The following is a 15,044-nucleotide window of genomic DNA, read 5'->3' as shown; positions in this document are numbered from 1 at the left end:
AATGGCTGTCTGCATTCTTTTGTACTAATGATGTGCATTCCAGTTTCTGAAGATTCAGTTCACTTAAAAGAACTGGAATGCACATTACTAGTTGCCCTTTGTTCATTGTAATCGGCCGCATAAAAGGCTAAAAGCATGATAAAGCCCAGTCAACTCCCCACAGCTTGCGCATGCTGCCTCGTGGATAATGACGGGGAAGGATGTGACACGTAGGCTGGCGAGGGACGGTGCTTGTGTGTTCTTGGAAACCTGCTTCGCTCCATCTGCTGCTGTTCGCCAACCAGCTGCCAGCCACCGCGGACCCAGCAACAGCGGCGAGGACTACGCTGCTGCCATGGCAACCGGTTGCCTTCCGCTGGCCGTCCAGTGTGACCGAGCGTGCTCCTCCATCTCCTCCGCATCTCATTGTAGAATTATGTCAAGGAGTCTTTTTTTTCTGTACAGTGAATTCTCCTTCAGTTCACGAGCCGTTTTTCAAACAGTGCTGTGGATTATATTTGCATAAATCATATGCACTCTGTCAGTACAGTTAGCACACAACATAAAAAAACAGGAAACGCTTTCACATTACAAAAGGCAGTATTAAAACGTGTTAAATTAAGGTCAAAGGTTAAACCAAAATAAACTCACCATCTCAACCTGAAAGATGGAACATGAATTTGAAACATGTCAATCTACTTTTTAGCTTTTTCGCCCATCCTCAATCAACAAGCGTTCAACAGTTACAGACAGGAAAATGTTTAAACATGATTAATAAATCCATAACACAAACACTCCTGCTTCGAGTTAGAGTTTCAAAGTAGGGTTTCAAACTAGGGTTAGGGTTTCAAAGTAGGGTTTCAAACTAGGGTTAAGGTTTCAAAATAGGGTTTACAACTAGGGTTAGGGTTTCAAAGTAGGGTTTAAAACTAGCGTTAGGGTTTCAAAGTACGGTTTACAACTAGGGTTAGGGTTTCAAAGTAGGGTTTAAAACTAGGGTTAGGGTTTCAAAGTAGGGTTTAAAACTAGGGTTAGGGTTTCAAAGTAGGATTTAAAACTAGGGTTAGGTTTCAAACTAGGGTTTAAAACTAGGGTCAGGGTTTCGAAGTAGGGTTTAAAACTAGTGTTAGGGTTTCAAACTAGGGTTTCAAACTAGGGTTAGTGTTTCAAACTAGGGTTTCAAACTAGGGTTAGGGTTTCAAAGTAGGGTCTAAAACTAGGATTAGGTTTCAAACTAGGGTTTAAATTTAGGGTCAGGGTTTCAAAGTAGGGTTTAAAACTAGGGTTAGGGTTTCAAACTAGGGTTTCAAACTAGGGTTAGTGTTTCAAACTAGACTTTAAAACTTGGGTTAAATTTACAAACTAGGGTTTAAAACTCAGGTTAGGGTTTCAAAGTCGGGTTCAATACTAGGGTTAGGGTCTCAAACTCGGGTTAAATTGACGTGAATGACAAATCTCTATGTTCTGTGATGATGTATATTTATTTTGTGGTAATCAGTCATCACAATTAATAGCACTTGGCAAGCAAACATTGACAGGAACACTCGATAACACGTTCGTCAATGATGTCAGAGCGAGTTGTCTCACAACAGATGTGAGCGCTGCTGTTCCTTTGCTGACTCGAGCCAATTTAAAACACACACACACACATACACACGAGCCAAGATGCAGCCGCAGCAGCATTTCACTGTCAAAAGTGTGACTCTGTGTTGAATTATGCTCGTACACAGAGCACAAGAGCAAAATAAACTTGGGAGCAACATTGTTGCCTGTATTTCATTTTCAGCAAAAACAACCACGCGACTATGGGCATCAAGAAAATGAAGCGCTGCAGCAAAAAGGAGACTGTGGACGAGAATAATGACACAAGTAGAGCAGCTGTCAAAAGGTTTCATTAAATGCCGGCTTGAATTTTGACACTCTCGTAAGGTTACGCGTCCCTCTGGGAAGGATAGTGACACTCTTCTCCATTGGAGCCTGATGCCTCAATAAACCCTTGATGGGGCTCTCAGCCAAAAGTCTGCTCTTGGCTCTCGCCACGATTCTCACTATGCGCTAGCTCGTAAGGGGATCAGCAGCAAAGGATTAGACAGGGAGGCCAAGGTGTACCCAAGTTAAAGCAATTTCCACAGCAGCATAGCTGCACGGAGAATAAAAACGACGGCGCAGAACACAGGGAGGCTCGTAGCCGCCGGCGAAGAGAAAGTGAACATTAGAAAGTGCCTTCTGGATGAGAAGGCGAGATAGATGAGCAGAAAGCCATCGGGGAAGTGAGAAGCTGTGTGTAATTGTGTGGAAGCGCAAGGTAGGAGAGTGTGATCTAGGGATGCGCAGAGTGAGCAAGCTTGCAGATGCTGGGAGGGGGTTGGCTTCAAACCAGGAAATTATTTATTTAAAGCAAAATATAATTTTATCAAGCGTGCTTGCAGAATTAACTATCCTGTTCTTGAGCTGCGCTGGAGTCTATCCATGGTGTGTGTTGTCAACCAATTGCAGGGCACCAAAACATTACTTTTCACAAAAGCAAAAATACAACAGCAGCCTAGCTCTTCACTCAGCATCTCAAAATAAGGTGACGCAACCAGTGGCCTCCGAGTAACCCTTTGGAATTGTCTCCGGCTGAGAATTTCCGCAGATGTATTGAAGGTCTAGATAAAGTTGTCATTTCTCCAAAGGTGATTATAAAAAATGTTTGACTTCCTGTTCCAAGTGGGATGAGCTGCAGGTGCGTGTTCAGAACTGAAAGGCAAACTGTTTCCCCCCACGTGGACCTTCACCTTAAAGCTGTCTGCTACACTGTGGCACAGCGGGAGGGCAGAAAGCATTCAAGCTGCAAAAGCTTACTAAATAATTGATCCGGCTCCTGCTTGCCTGTCTTATTGCTTTCCATGCAAGCTGACAGAGGTGAGTGCTACTTGTCTGTTGCGCCCCCCACCATCAAGTTACGTAAGCACCTGACCTCATCCACCGCAGAGAGCAGAGAGTTGGGATTCCCTCTTGCTCACAAAGAACAGATGGACGAGAGCTGCGGTGGGAGCAGCGTGCTGCTGTGAGAGGAAAACAGGTGATGAGAAGCCAACCCATAGTTTGCTTCTAAAAATGTGCTCATGGCAAAAAAGAAAAAAAAAAAGACGAGTGTTGGGGGTTGAGTGAGTGTGTGTTGACGTTGCAGTCTGCTAGGTAGGATGAGATGAAATAACGGGCTGGGGAAACGAGCGGTTCCTCCAGCCCGGAGGGAGCCGCTTGGCTGTGCGGCAGTGTTTACTGCATGAAGCAATTCCAGTTGGAAGCAACAAAACATATTGAAGTGTCGTCCTGTTGTATAATAAAGTTTTTTTCTATTCTTGTGTGACAACATGGATTTATTTTCCCCATTGCTAGTATTTAGCTAAATGATGATTGAAATAACACATTATTTGTCAAGTATATTGAATCACAAACAGTCTCAAGGCTAATAATAGCAAAGCAGCCCAAAATCCAGGTGTAGCATAATATTTGTTAAAGTAAACAAAATTAACATTAACATTAAGTATTTCTAAATTGAGCCCCAAACATGTTTGATTGTGCGTATACAGCAATAATACATGTTATCATGAAAGTTGTCTGATGTGATCAGAACCTTTTCAACTGTTGGAGTCTCTTTTTTTTTTTTCTTTATGGCTGGTAATAAAATTCAGGGGGGGGGGGGGGGGGGGGGTTGCAGGTGTATGCCCCCCCCCCACTGTGGGGGTCAAAGTGGTCTTTTTGATCCGACTACTTTTGTTTTGTGAGGAAAAACACCTGGCAAAGTAGCAAACACTCACAGATACTCTCAATATCAACGACACTTACAAAAAGACGACAAAGTAGCTGATTTGTCATATCCGATTCTGACATCACAGTAGACTTGAGAGAAAGTGGACTTCATTGTTTGAATCCAAACAGTTGGGACGCCAATCAATCCATCGAGGAAGAGCTTTATGCTGTTTGCCTCGCTGACATTTAATAATCCTTCAGGGATGCATGCATCATTAATGGAGCAGACATCCTTTCGCTCTGCAGACTTTTACCTCCATTTGCCACCACAGGGCGGCCTACTGTTTATTATTTGCGCTGCTTTATTAGTTCATATAAAAACCAAACAAAGACTATGAAATCACAATTAATGGAAATATGCACTGCTTGGTGTTGAACGCTTGGAAAGTGTGAATAAATAATGTGTCATACAATACTGGGACAGTGTAGTATATTATTGGAAACATTTGAGAAACTGTTAGATTTTGTCACGGACAAGATTGCTTCTTGATTGCTTCCCATTCTTTCCTTTCCTTAAAAAAATAACAATACAATTAAATTGTCTAGTCCGCCATTCGAGCTATTGGTTAAAGACAGTCCATTAAATTAATTTAAATGGTCTTCTTGTTTAAACATGGGTTTCATTTCTTGGAGTTATAGAGTCGCGTCTATTTTGATAATGACAGTAATTTCACGCATTGACTTCTTGACTGGCAGGCGGAAAATTACTTTTTGTAAAACAAATCTCCAGTGACAATTGAAAAAAAGAGGCCTTAAGGTGTTTAGTTAAGTTGAAAAGCAGTTATCGTTATCCTTAACCTCTATGATGAAGTGCACTCAGTCCAAGAAGTCATTTTGTAAAAGTAACGGTGAGTTTACCGCAGACAAAACACAGATGAAACAGATTCACTTTGTGTAGTTTTAAGACAAAATAGAAGGGGAAAGTATAACAATAAAAAAAAAAAAAACATGATTATTTCACAGAGGCTGTCTTTGTGCCGGAGTGCTGCTGTTTTGTTTAGCAACAGAGTTGGTGTATCTTTTAATGGACAGCAAGAGGTGCAGCTTATACATTTCCTAGATTTTTTTTTTTTTTTAGCTTTGTCATCATCCTGTGGTTGGTGATGATCCACTAATGTCAAATCTTCATGAAATAAGTAAAAAAGAAAAAACAGAGAACTGTATTGAATTGGAGAAATCTCACACAAAAGTGCACACTAATGAGGTGCCTCTCGTTTAATGAAACTCTTTCTTTTGGTAGCATAGCAAGGACAAATGTTTTAAAAAATTCAACAGACGATGGCAACCAAGTTAAGCAGTGAAGTGGCGCTTTAAAATCATAGCTGCTTTTTATCTTGTTTTTAGTTGGGGACTCAACAATATCCGGATGAACGGATAGTTTGGTGAGAAGTATAGTGTTCACGTCCTGGTGTTTGAAGCAGGCAGACTCTGTAATGAATTGGACTGTCGCCACCTAATGAATGGAGTCTAGCGACGGGCAAAAGGAAATGAAGGGAGTAGGGAGATGTCAAACGACATGAATGATGAAGTAGCTAATATCAGGGCCAAAATTACAGCAGCCTATTAGTTCTCCTGTCTCTGCTAGCGATGGGCGTAATGAGGCAGTCTCCAAAGACCAAATTGATGCCTCCACTGTCTCCAACCCTCAGAGGATGTGGAAGCGCCACATCGACCAGCTACTTTTTTACTCATTTATTATTGCCTCTAACACCGAGGTGATGTTGGCACCGCCATTTATTTGCCTGTCAGTAAAAAATTTCTTGTGTGAAATGTTTTGTGATTTTGTTCCACAGGAAAACATTCTATGGATCATGGCAAAAGATTTTGGTTGGAATATATATATATATATATAATATTATTTATAAATATATATAATATATTTATTATAAATATATATATTTATAAAATACTTATAATATATATATATTTTTTTAATAAAATATTTATAAAATATATATATATATTTTTTTTTTTAGATAATTATGTGTTAGTATAAGAAAGACTATAAGAAAGACTTTAGATGAAGTAGCATGCATTTTTGTGGATCATAGTATTGGTATTTGATTGACAGCGTACATCCAAACCAATAGACCAGCACCAGAAATTCAGTGACCACACTGTATGTAATACTCTCTAATGTGCAATTTAATGTTAACATAATGGCAAAAGACATTAAACGTCTCTTTCACACCTTTTTGAAGATAGCCAAAAGCTCTCAATATTTCCAGTTGATTCTCTCTGCACTTTTCCTACACTCTTCCTCCTTGCATGCCATTTTGACAGCCTTCTTATGGCTGACATTTAGAGTGGTCATCCACCCGAGGGGGACTCATCATGAACAAAGCCCCCAATTAGCAAAAGTGCTCCTCACCGCGACAAGACAGAGCGAGCTGACCTCAAACAAAACCTGACCTCCTTTACATTTCCTGCCTCGCCTTTGCGACGGCAAGTCCCCTAATTGCCACCCTGAAACGAATCGCCCGTCTCCGCTTTTAAAATATACTTTTAAGTAGCACTCAAGTGTAATTCTCATAATTATAATACTGGTAACACTGTTGTTTGGAGACATTATTGCAATGCGTTGAAAAAGAGTTAGCTTACTTTTAACAGCTCACAAGGCAGGCTTTGACTTGGCTTCGGGGAAAAAATAATAATTGATAATACAGACAGCTAAATATTATTTCCCAGGGTAACATCATAATAAGCTTGAGGAAGAGGCAACGTGTGCAGAGTCCTAGCACAGATTCATCGTATTGACACTCACTCACAGTGTATACATGCAGACGGTGGAAAAAAAGTCAGCAAAGAGAATCAAATAAGAAACCGTGACACGTTTTAAAAGTATATCTTAATATAAACCTTTAATTTAGTGCATTTTTTGTGTATACAACAAATAATAAACAACTGGAAGTCATCAGGCAGCATGGATGTCTGCCTGCATAATGTTGTTTAAGTTTATCCTGGTAGCTTGGAACAAATGATCCAACATGGGTTAATTACATTTAGCCTACATCATGCAGCTCTAGACCAGATGTCCCCTGCGTTCTCCCATGCAACAGATAGATTCACCCAAAACAAACCACCTGGAGGGAACCGAGAACAGGAAGTCCTGCAAAAAGCATGGATCAGAAAGAAGTCATACGTAGCTTCGACGGACACAAAAAGGTCCTTTTTTTGTACATCATTAAGTTTGTACATGCCCTGTGCAAGAGAGGGAAGAAGTCAATTTAAGAAGCCCATCCCACCCATTTTTTTCATACTTTTACAAATATGACATCCCTATAAAATGTTAAGCCACCTAAAAGTCCACAGTATTTTTTTTTTTTAATTATAGAAAATATCATCACCACAACAAGTTACTCAAACATAGAACGAGCATTCTGGGGAGCCATATTTCAATGGTCAAGCCAGAAGACGTTGAGCAAAAAGGATGACGAGGAGTTATGACACGAGCACGGAGGAAACAAACCACGAGGACAAGAGACAGACTTTGTGACAGAACAAGAAGAGAAACGGGGGCAGGGATGGAGGAGGGGGGGGCACTGAATACTCATTTCGTACCTCGATCGTAGAGCGGATCCTCTCATAAAAAATCAAACACTCCAGTGTGACTGACATCATCATTTCCTGTTGCCATGTTTGCACTAGTCCCCCCCAAAATGTACATTGGGGTGAAAAACAAAAAACAAAACAAAACAATCCAGTTTTGCCTTCGTACTGGCTTTGTCGGCTTAAAGGGACACTCTTTCGCTCAGTCTTTGGTTTGCCGGAATCCTTTCAACGGTGTGACCAAAAATACTGAACAACGGCGAGGGTGGGACAACAAGAGGGGACAAACAAAAAAAAAAAATGGTGGATCAAATCAATGAAACGTTCTTGGCTAGTTGTGGGATTAGCAGAAAGAAGGGCAGCTGCGGCGTCTCCACGCCGGGACCTGGCGTGTCAGGTCAGCCGAGCGTAGGCTGGGCTTCCCCATGCTAGAGAGCTCGCTCTCTGAGCATGTGCACGAGGACGCAAGGAGAGCTACTGTCTGGCCGGAGCCTCGGGTCACCGGCAGAACCGGGTCGGGCCAGGTTTATAGGCTTTGTATTCACAGAAGCATGGATGGGACACCGATCGGGGCTTGTACTGTACGCCCGCAGCCTCCGAGACCCGCGCCCGGTTGCCCCGAATGCCCGCTCACCGCCGGTCCCTGTCTGACGGACGGACAAGTGCCTGCAGCCGAGCGAGGTGAGCTCCGAGATGTTGTTGCGTGCGGTGAAATAAGAACAAATAGATGAGCTAAGTGGTGAGTAAATAGATCATAAATCAGCCCCAAAGTGACTGGATCTGTGTTCAGAATGGGTAATGTGCCATGACGTCTTGCTATTAATGCGCTTGTGTTGGAAACCGTGATAAATGCTTCTAAGTGTGCGTGTGCCTTTTTGTAATTATAGTTATTGATGTTTTCTAGCTGTTAATGTGTGGTATGTGGCAGCGAGTGCTGAACCGCTTATACAAGAGAGAGGGTCTGCTTGGATTCACGCTCTGCTGGAGGTAAGGTTTCAAGGTGGAGTCCGGCGGGCGGCGCTACGTCGACTCGTTCTGGCTCACAGCTTTGCCGCCGTTCAGCATGGCCGAGGCACTCCGACTCTTGGTGGGCGTGCCGCTACCGGAGCGGGAGAATTCCGTTAGGTCGTGGAGGGACGGCTCTCGGTACATCGCCACTGTGGGAAGTGGGGGGGGGGAAGAAAAGTCCATTTGAATTCATGCATGGCGACTGGCTGCAAAGTGCTGAATCAAGACGTCACAACAGATCAAGTTGGTGCTGCACTTAAAAACAAATCCGATATTCACAGCCCGGCATTATAAATTCAGCACTCGCATGTGCTTCGCCTCTGCTGTGTGTGCAGCATTCGCCCAATTTGCATCTCAGCAGCCACAAAAATCGCTGGAATCTTGCGGACCTTCCGCGGTATTTGGTTTCAGGATGCCGTCAACATCCTCCTGCCTAGAATGCTACTCCACGTTCATCCCAAAGGGAGGCTTCGGCGGAAACAGCAGACGCGTTCCTTCGCTCGCTTCACTGAGCCCAGCATTTTGGGGTGAGAGCAGAGATCTTGACAACATTACGTAATCACATCACTCAATGTGTACAAGCCACCGGGAGAATACTGATGACGGCGACGTGTCTCGTTACCCGTGCCGACTCAGCTCGCCACACTAGCGGCTCTTCATTTCAAAAGATGTTTCAAGATCCTAGCACCAATTTGAATCTTATTTTATTGTGCAGGTTAGGCTCAGGAGATCCGTAACATGATTATTTTGATACAGGACAAACTAATAAGAGCTGCACAAAATGCCTTTTTTTTTATTTTTTATACATAACCAGAAATAAATATTAGCTTGTAGTAATGAAGATAGCAGACATTTTTTGTCCTTGTGCATTTCCCGCATATGACACTTCCGTGCCTTCATCTCATCTCAGTGTTTTCTGTTCTTTTCCTGAAGTTGCCCTCTCGCGGTATAAGGAAAGGCAAACATTTCATGGCCATTAATCCTTAAATGTATTTGAGACCCCCTGGATGGCCGGTTAAATGAAAGCGAAAGGCTCTTACAGCCGTATCAAGGGGCGCGCACATTGACTCCTAATGAGAGGCCGACCAGAAGAGACGAGGACGAGGACGCGGCATCACAAAATAATCTCGTACATTCATAGAGTGGTTTATGTAGTATGTCAAAACAGGATGTTGTGTTGGATTTATGACTTCCCGGTTGATTTATAACCCCTTGTAAAACAAAAAAAAACTGTCATTTTACAAAAGCGTTAACTCCTTTTGTGAATAAGAAAAAGTACGTTTAAATTTTAGAATTCAACGTTGAACCAAAATGAAGTAGGAAAATCGATAGAAAATCCAATCGCGATCATGACGTTAGACAAGATGTCGAACGAGAAGGTTTTGTCACCTTTTAGAGGTTTTGGAAGGAAGTGGGCCGCCGGCTTGTTCTTCTTGACGTGATTGCCCTTCATGATTTCTCCCTCCTTGTTCAGACCAAGGTACCAGCCCCTGCCTGACTGCTGCTGGCGGTAGATCATGGAGGAGTACGTCACATAGTAGTTCTCAAACACAGACTCCTTGAATTTGCATTCCGGCGTGAAGTGTTCCTAGAAGGGGAAGGGGGGAGAAGCGGCACAATTTAATAGCCTGTATAAGCACAAAGAGCCGAAAAGCAATCAATTGAATTGCATTGAATTGTGCTACGTCATACAATACATGGACACATTTGCATTCAAGCCATTGCCTCTTGAGAATCTATATTCAGCGCATTTACCGTAGAGAATAATGCGGCACGTTACTGCACAGATAACACAAATGACAGATACAGATGCGCATTAATAAAACAGAGTAGCGATAATGACCACATTCTTATTTTGCTCCGAGCTGTTAATTATGCATGGCTACTTCATTATGATCCAGGCTCAATGAATTTTTGATTTCACAGGACACTATCATTTATCTTCATATGACATTTCCCAAAAACTAAACATTACTGGATATGTAATTTTGCAGTTGCCGTTAGTCATTATTTTGCTTGACGTAAACACATCCTGGACTGATAAATTATGGAAGACAAAACCTTTCCCTCAAAAAAATAAATATAAAAATAAGATTTATTTTATTTTTATATTTATGTAATTTTATTTTTTAAGTGTTATTTAAGACAAAGACAAACATTCAAAATCTCTTGTCTAATCGCGTTTTAGCACACTCTCGGGAAGAGAGACACTTTTGCCCGCCAAAATCCAGCGCGAGAGTACCTTGCGGCAACAAAACAACTTTTTTTTTTTTGTTTTAGGCTGATGCATCCACTTATTTAGCGTTGCCAAGCTTCAGCACCAGCGGTATTACACTCCACAAAAAAAGATCACTTCAAAATTTACAAGCAGGGTAGTATAGAAGAGGCCCGACCCGATACATATGGTAAGAACAGCACCATCGTTATATTGTGCCCTCGAAAGGCTCCGGTGAGAGGAGCAAAACACACCAATTTGCCACAGTAAATTTCGGATTTTGAACGGAGTGATGGAGCAAATTAAATTTGTGAACACACGTTCCACTCCATTTATAATTCCATTCCTATAGATTTAGACTCAACTTTAATTATCCCTTGGGATAACTCCCTCCAACTTGACTCCTTGTTTTTTTTCTTTACAGTATTGCCAGTCATCACTCAATCAAGTTTTTGGGTTGTTTGATACCTTCCTCAAAGTCCTCCACTGTATCCTTTCAAAAATCTACCATGCGTCGCCGCTCTCGGAGATGTTCGCCATGCACGAGTGGAGGTTGGAAACGCAGCAAAAAGATCCTCAGTTCTCAAGCCAGTCGTGCTGCTCTACCTCTGGTAATTAGCTTATGTGGATTTGGCTGCTTCCATTCAACGTGGCCAAAGAAAAAAAAAAGAAACAGATCCATATCCAGGCTCGATTGGTGCCAAGACGAGCTGCGTCTTTTTGGACAGGCTTAGGGTGACACACTTGCTCTGACTGACAAGGAGGGGACAAAATGGCGGGGATCCCCATTTCTATTCTGAGATGCACCGTGGTAGCCAGAAACAGTGAAATTCTTTGGAACACAAGCCAGCAGAGTCACCGTTTGCCAGTGGAGGCAAAAAAATAAATCAAATCACGTACATCAGTGGCAGATGGAGCAAGGGCAAATTATTTAAAGGAGGACAGAACAATATAGTCAATGTAATAATATTAGCCAAGTGCTTTCCCTCCCTCTCAAGTTTGTCTGCTTTGTTGAGATGGATTTTTAATGAGCCCCATTACATCAACTAGATGCGTAAATAAAAAGTCTTGCAGGGCCGCAGCCAAATGGTGAAATGCTGCTAAACCTAACATCAAGGCCTGGATATCATTTTACTTATTATGTCGATGAGCTGCATTTGAAAAATGAGAGTAGAATGTTACAGTGGTGCTTTAAGAGCCAATTTGTTCTGTGGCTTTAATCATATGACAAATCTTTCCCCAATGAAATGAACAGAACACGATTGTTCCATTTCAGCCATCCATAAATGAATTAATAAAAAAGCAGTCAGTAATAAAAATAAAAAAATATTTTATTAAAAAAAAAAAAACAGACCTAGTATTTACTTAATTGAAAAAAATGTCAAGAACTTAAACAGTTCTTGCTTCAGTTCAATAGAAATTGTTTTACTACGTCTTGGTCACAGCTGCTCTTCACAGAGGATAAATAATACATGCCTGTGATTAATGAAATATATTTCCCATCTGTTCAAATATGGATTTCTTTTGTAATAGACAGCCTATAATAGTTTAAACGACATGGCTCACTTTCAGCCTTTTCTGTCCTACTTGTGATTTTGGCGGCTGCAGCAGCTTGTTTTCTCCCCCTCTGTACTAGCTTGTTGTTATCAACACCCAGCGGCATTTCTCCAACACTCGAGTCTTTTTGGGCCAGTACAGGCGCATCAATGTAGGCTTACAGTATGACTCACTCCAAGTCAATTACAATCTCACTTCCTGTTTCTTTTGCATTGCCTGTGCTGCTCTAACACGCAATTAGCATTTAGCAGGCGACTGTTAAGTGGATGCTGTGGTATCAATTATAATCCACTCTTAAGCCGCGTTATGTTGCCTTCTGGGGAGTAATCACTGCCCAGTAATATTTTCCTGATCCAATCAGAGGCAGGAGAAATACCTGGATTTGATCGCCTCGAAGGAGATAACGGCCGCTCGGCTAATCTTCCACAACATTGGCCAAATCGATGCCCAGCGTGGCCCCGTGTGTATTCGGCTGCCATATCCGAGATGAAATGATACCCATCGCGCCATTGGAACCAGCTCGGTGTGCAATTCCAGACAAACAATGAAAGATAAACCTTGCCAAGTCTGTTTTTTTTAATTCCCTGTCTGCAATGTAGTGGATTAGAATGTAACTTGAGTGAGCTTTTAAAAATAAAAATCCACACTCCTCATTCCAGCCAATACACATGAATGACATAGATCACTGGAGTGGAACGTGACAGCGATGCTTATTTACCAAACCTTGCACGGTTGAAAAGGCATGGATGTGAGCAAAGTACATATTTAACAAGATGGGAAAACAAGGCCAGAGCACAATGACGGGCGCTTTGTTTTGGAAGGAAGTCGGGATGCTGTATTGATACAGCTCTACATACACGGTATGTATCATGAAAGGGGGAAGTTCAAGCACACCGATAGAACCATTTTCGGTCTAAAAACGATATTAAAAATGAAAATTTGCATATTTATTGAAGATATTGCAATGTTTAACGCAAGATGTCTTCATTGGTGCTGTTGATAAAGCTAATTTGGGTAATTTTTCTGTTTTGTTTGTGTGTTATTGATTTTGTTAGTTGAGTGTCTTTAGAAAATGCTTTTGGAGATGACTAAATGTATTTAAAACTAGTTGTGGGGAACTTTTGTTTAACGTATTATGTTATCATTCAATAAATGTGTTGTCATTTTGTTCACAAGATGATATTTACATTTTTAATTTCATTTTACAAAAACTATCAGTAGTTATTTTTCATCACAGTTACGTTGATGTTTAGCCTGTGCATTAAAGGTTTTAGGAATTCAATAAATGCACATTTTCAATTGCTTTGTTGCAATTAAGTTTTAACAACTGTGGCTGAGCAAAAAAAAAAAAAAAAGTTCCTTTCTTACTCAAACCTTGCGACTCAGCCGAATGTTTTTGTCTATATTTACTTACTGGATTAAACTCAAAAGTAGTCTTAGCCAAATAGTGAGCATGCATCAGTCACACTGACCCACGTAACCTCATAAAGATCTCCTTCCAGAAGGCCTTCACTCTCATTTTTTCATTCGGTTCAGACGAAACGGGAGCATCGGTGAGTCAGTGTAATTGAAAAATGACAAGAACTTAATAACACCATGTGAAACGTGGGCGCTAAGCACCACTTAGCTCATAATTGAACAAAACTACATATTAAGCCTAATCAGCTTGCATTTCTACATTGAGTGCATTTGAATTCTTTTCTACTTGTTGCAAAAGTCCACGGTAGAGAATGCAGTAGTAAAGTGAAATACATATTAATTGCCGTTTTTTTTCTCCCACACATTGACGCTGGTGGATGAATATATTTTCACTGGTACATTCTGCCTCTCCCACACATGCTCTCTTCTCACGGCTCATGCTCTCTCACGCTCTTGCTCTTTTTACTTCATGTATGCTTCTACAGCATATGTGCAAAAAACTTACATATAGCATAGCAAGCTCACATATAACAGCAAAATAAATTTGAAATGGCCGAAAGAAAATCATGGGAATTATTCATTTTGGAAATTTCTAATTACAATCCAAGCAACTCACTCCCTGAAATATTGGCCACATTAATGCGTGGTTTCAAGAGAGCATTTATATTCTCCTGCACCGCATATATGACGAGCATAATCGGTGCCACCCATTACACCCAAGACTTAGCATGGAACCTTGCAGAACTCCAAAATGTGTTCTTGAGTAGGATCAAGCTAATTAATACTCTCAAGACTTCTCTGTTTTATTCTTTGTATGACAGGAATGGCATGAAACAGCTTGATGCTAGCATGTAAAAAAAACAAAAGAAAAACAATCAGCCAAACGACAGCTCATATCCTAAGGCACCTTGTAAAACGACTTCATCGTAAAACAAATTAAACAAAACCAGTGTTGCACATCGCTGCTCGCCATATGGATTTTTATCTCGTAAATCTTATATTATGCAGCATACTTTTTTTTTTTTTATATACACACTCAGCACACATTACTGAATCTCACTCACTGGGATTCGTGGACTCCTGTAGTGCTAAAATATAAATAATGTGTAAATGTGTGGGAGGGGCTTCAGATGTAGTCTATCGCAATTAGTGTGATATTTTGCCCATAGGGGAGCTAATTTGTCAGGCAATTGCTCACTACTGTCAATAATCATACATTTGATTTATTTTCTTGTAAAACATTTAACTTTTAAATTGAAGTCACTCAAATCGAATGAGTGCCAGAAGCCAAATTAAATTAGGGTGTATATAAATCCATTTAAACATAAATGAAAAGGTCATGGGCGTGGGAATCCCTGAAGGCAACTATTTCCTGGAAAAGAATATAAACAAAACAAACTTTGTTAAACTTGTGTGCTTCAACAGAAGATTGACGCAGCCAATTGCGACCTTTAGTGGAGCAGAACAATCTTTACTAATTTGACTACAAGGATTGTCTGTCAAGTGCATGTTTGTGTCTCGT

General features: G+C 41.1%; 1 protein-coding gene across 7 annotated transcripts in view; it reads right to left on the bottom strand.

Moving 5' to 3' along the window:
• Positions 1 to 6,607: 6,607 nt before the first annotated feature.
• Positions 6,608 to 15,044, bottom strand: part of fgf13a (fibroblast growth factor 13a) — a 59,329-nt gene continuing 50,892 nt past the window's right edge. For all 7 annotated transcript variants that reach the window (XM_037261537.1, XM_037261540.1, XM_037261535.1 and 4 more), the window contains 2 exons: positions 9,721 to 9,919; positions 6,608 to 8,480 (listed from right to left, as the gene is read on the bottom strand). In XM_037261537.1, coding sequence (XP_037117432.1) covers positions 8,344 to 8,480; positions 9,721 to 9,919 — 336 coding nt within the window. In that variant the 3' untranslated portion in view covers positions 6,608 to 8,343. The remainder of the gene's footprint in view (positions 8,481 to 9,720; positions 9,920 to 15,044) is intronic.

The sequence above is a fragment of the Syngnathus acus genome, chromosome 10 (genome assembly GCF_901709675.1).
Source record: "Syngnathus acus chromosome 10, fSynAcu1.2, whole genome shotgun sequence".
NCBI lineage: Eukaryota > Metazoa > Chordata > Actinopteri > Syngnathiformes > Syngnathidae > Syngnathus > Syngnathus acus.
Note: the sequence above shows the minus strand (reverse complement) of the source record. Positions and strands in the feature narration are given on the sequence as shown.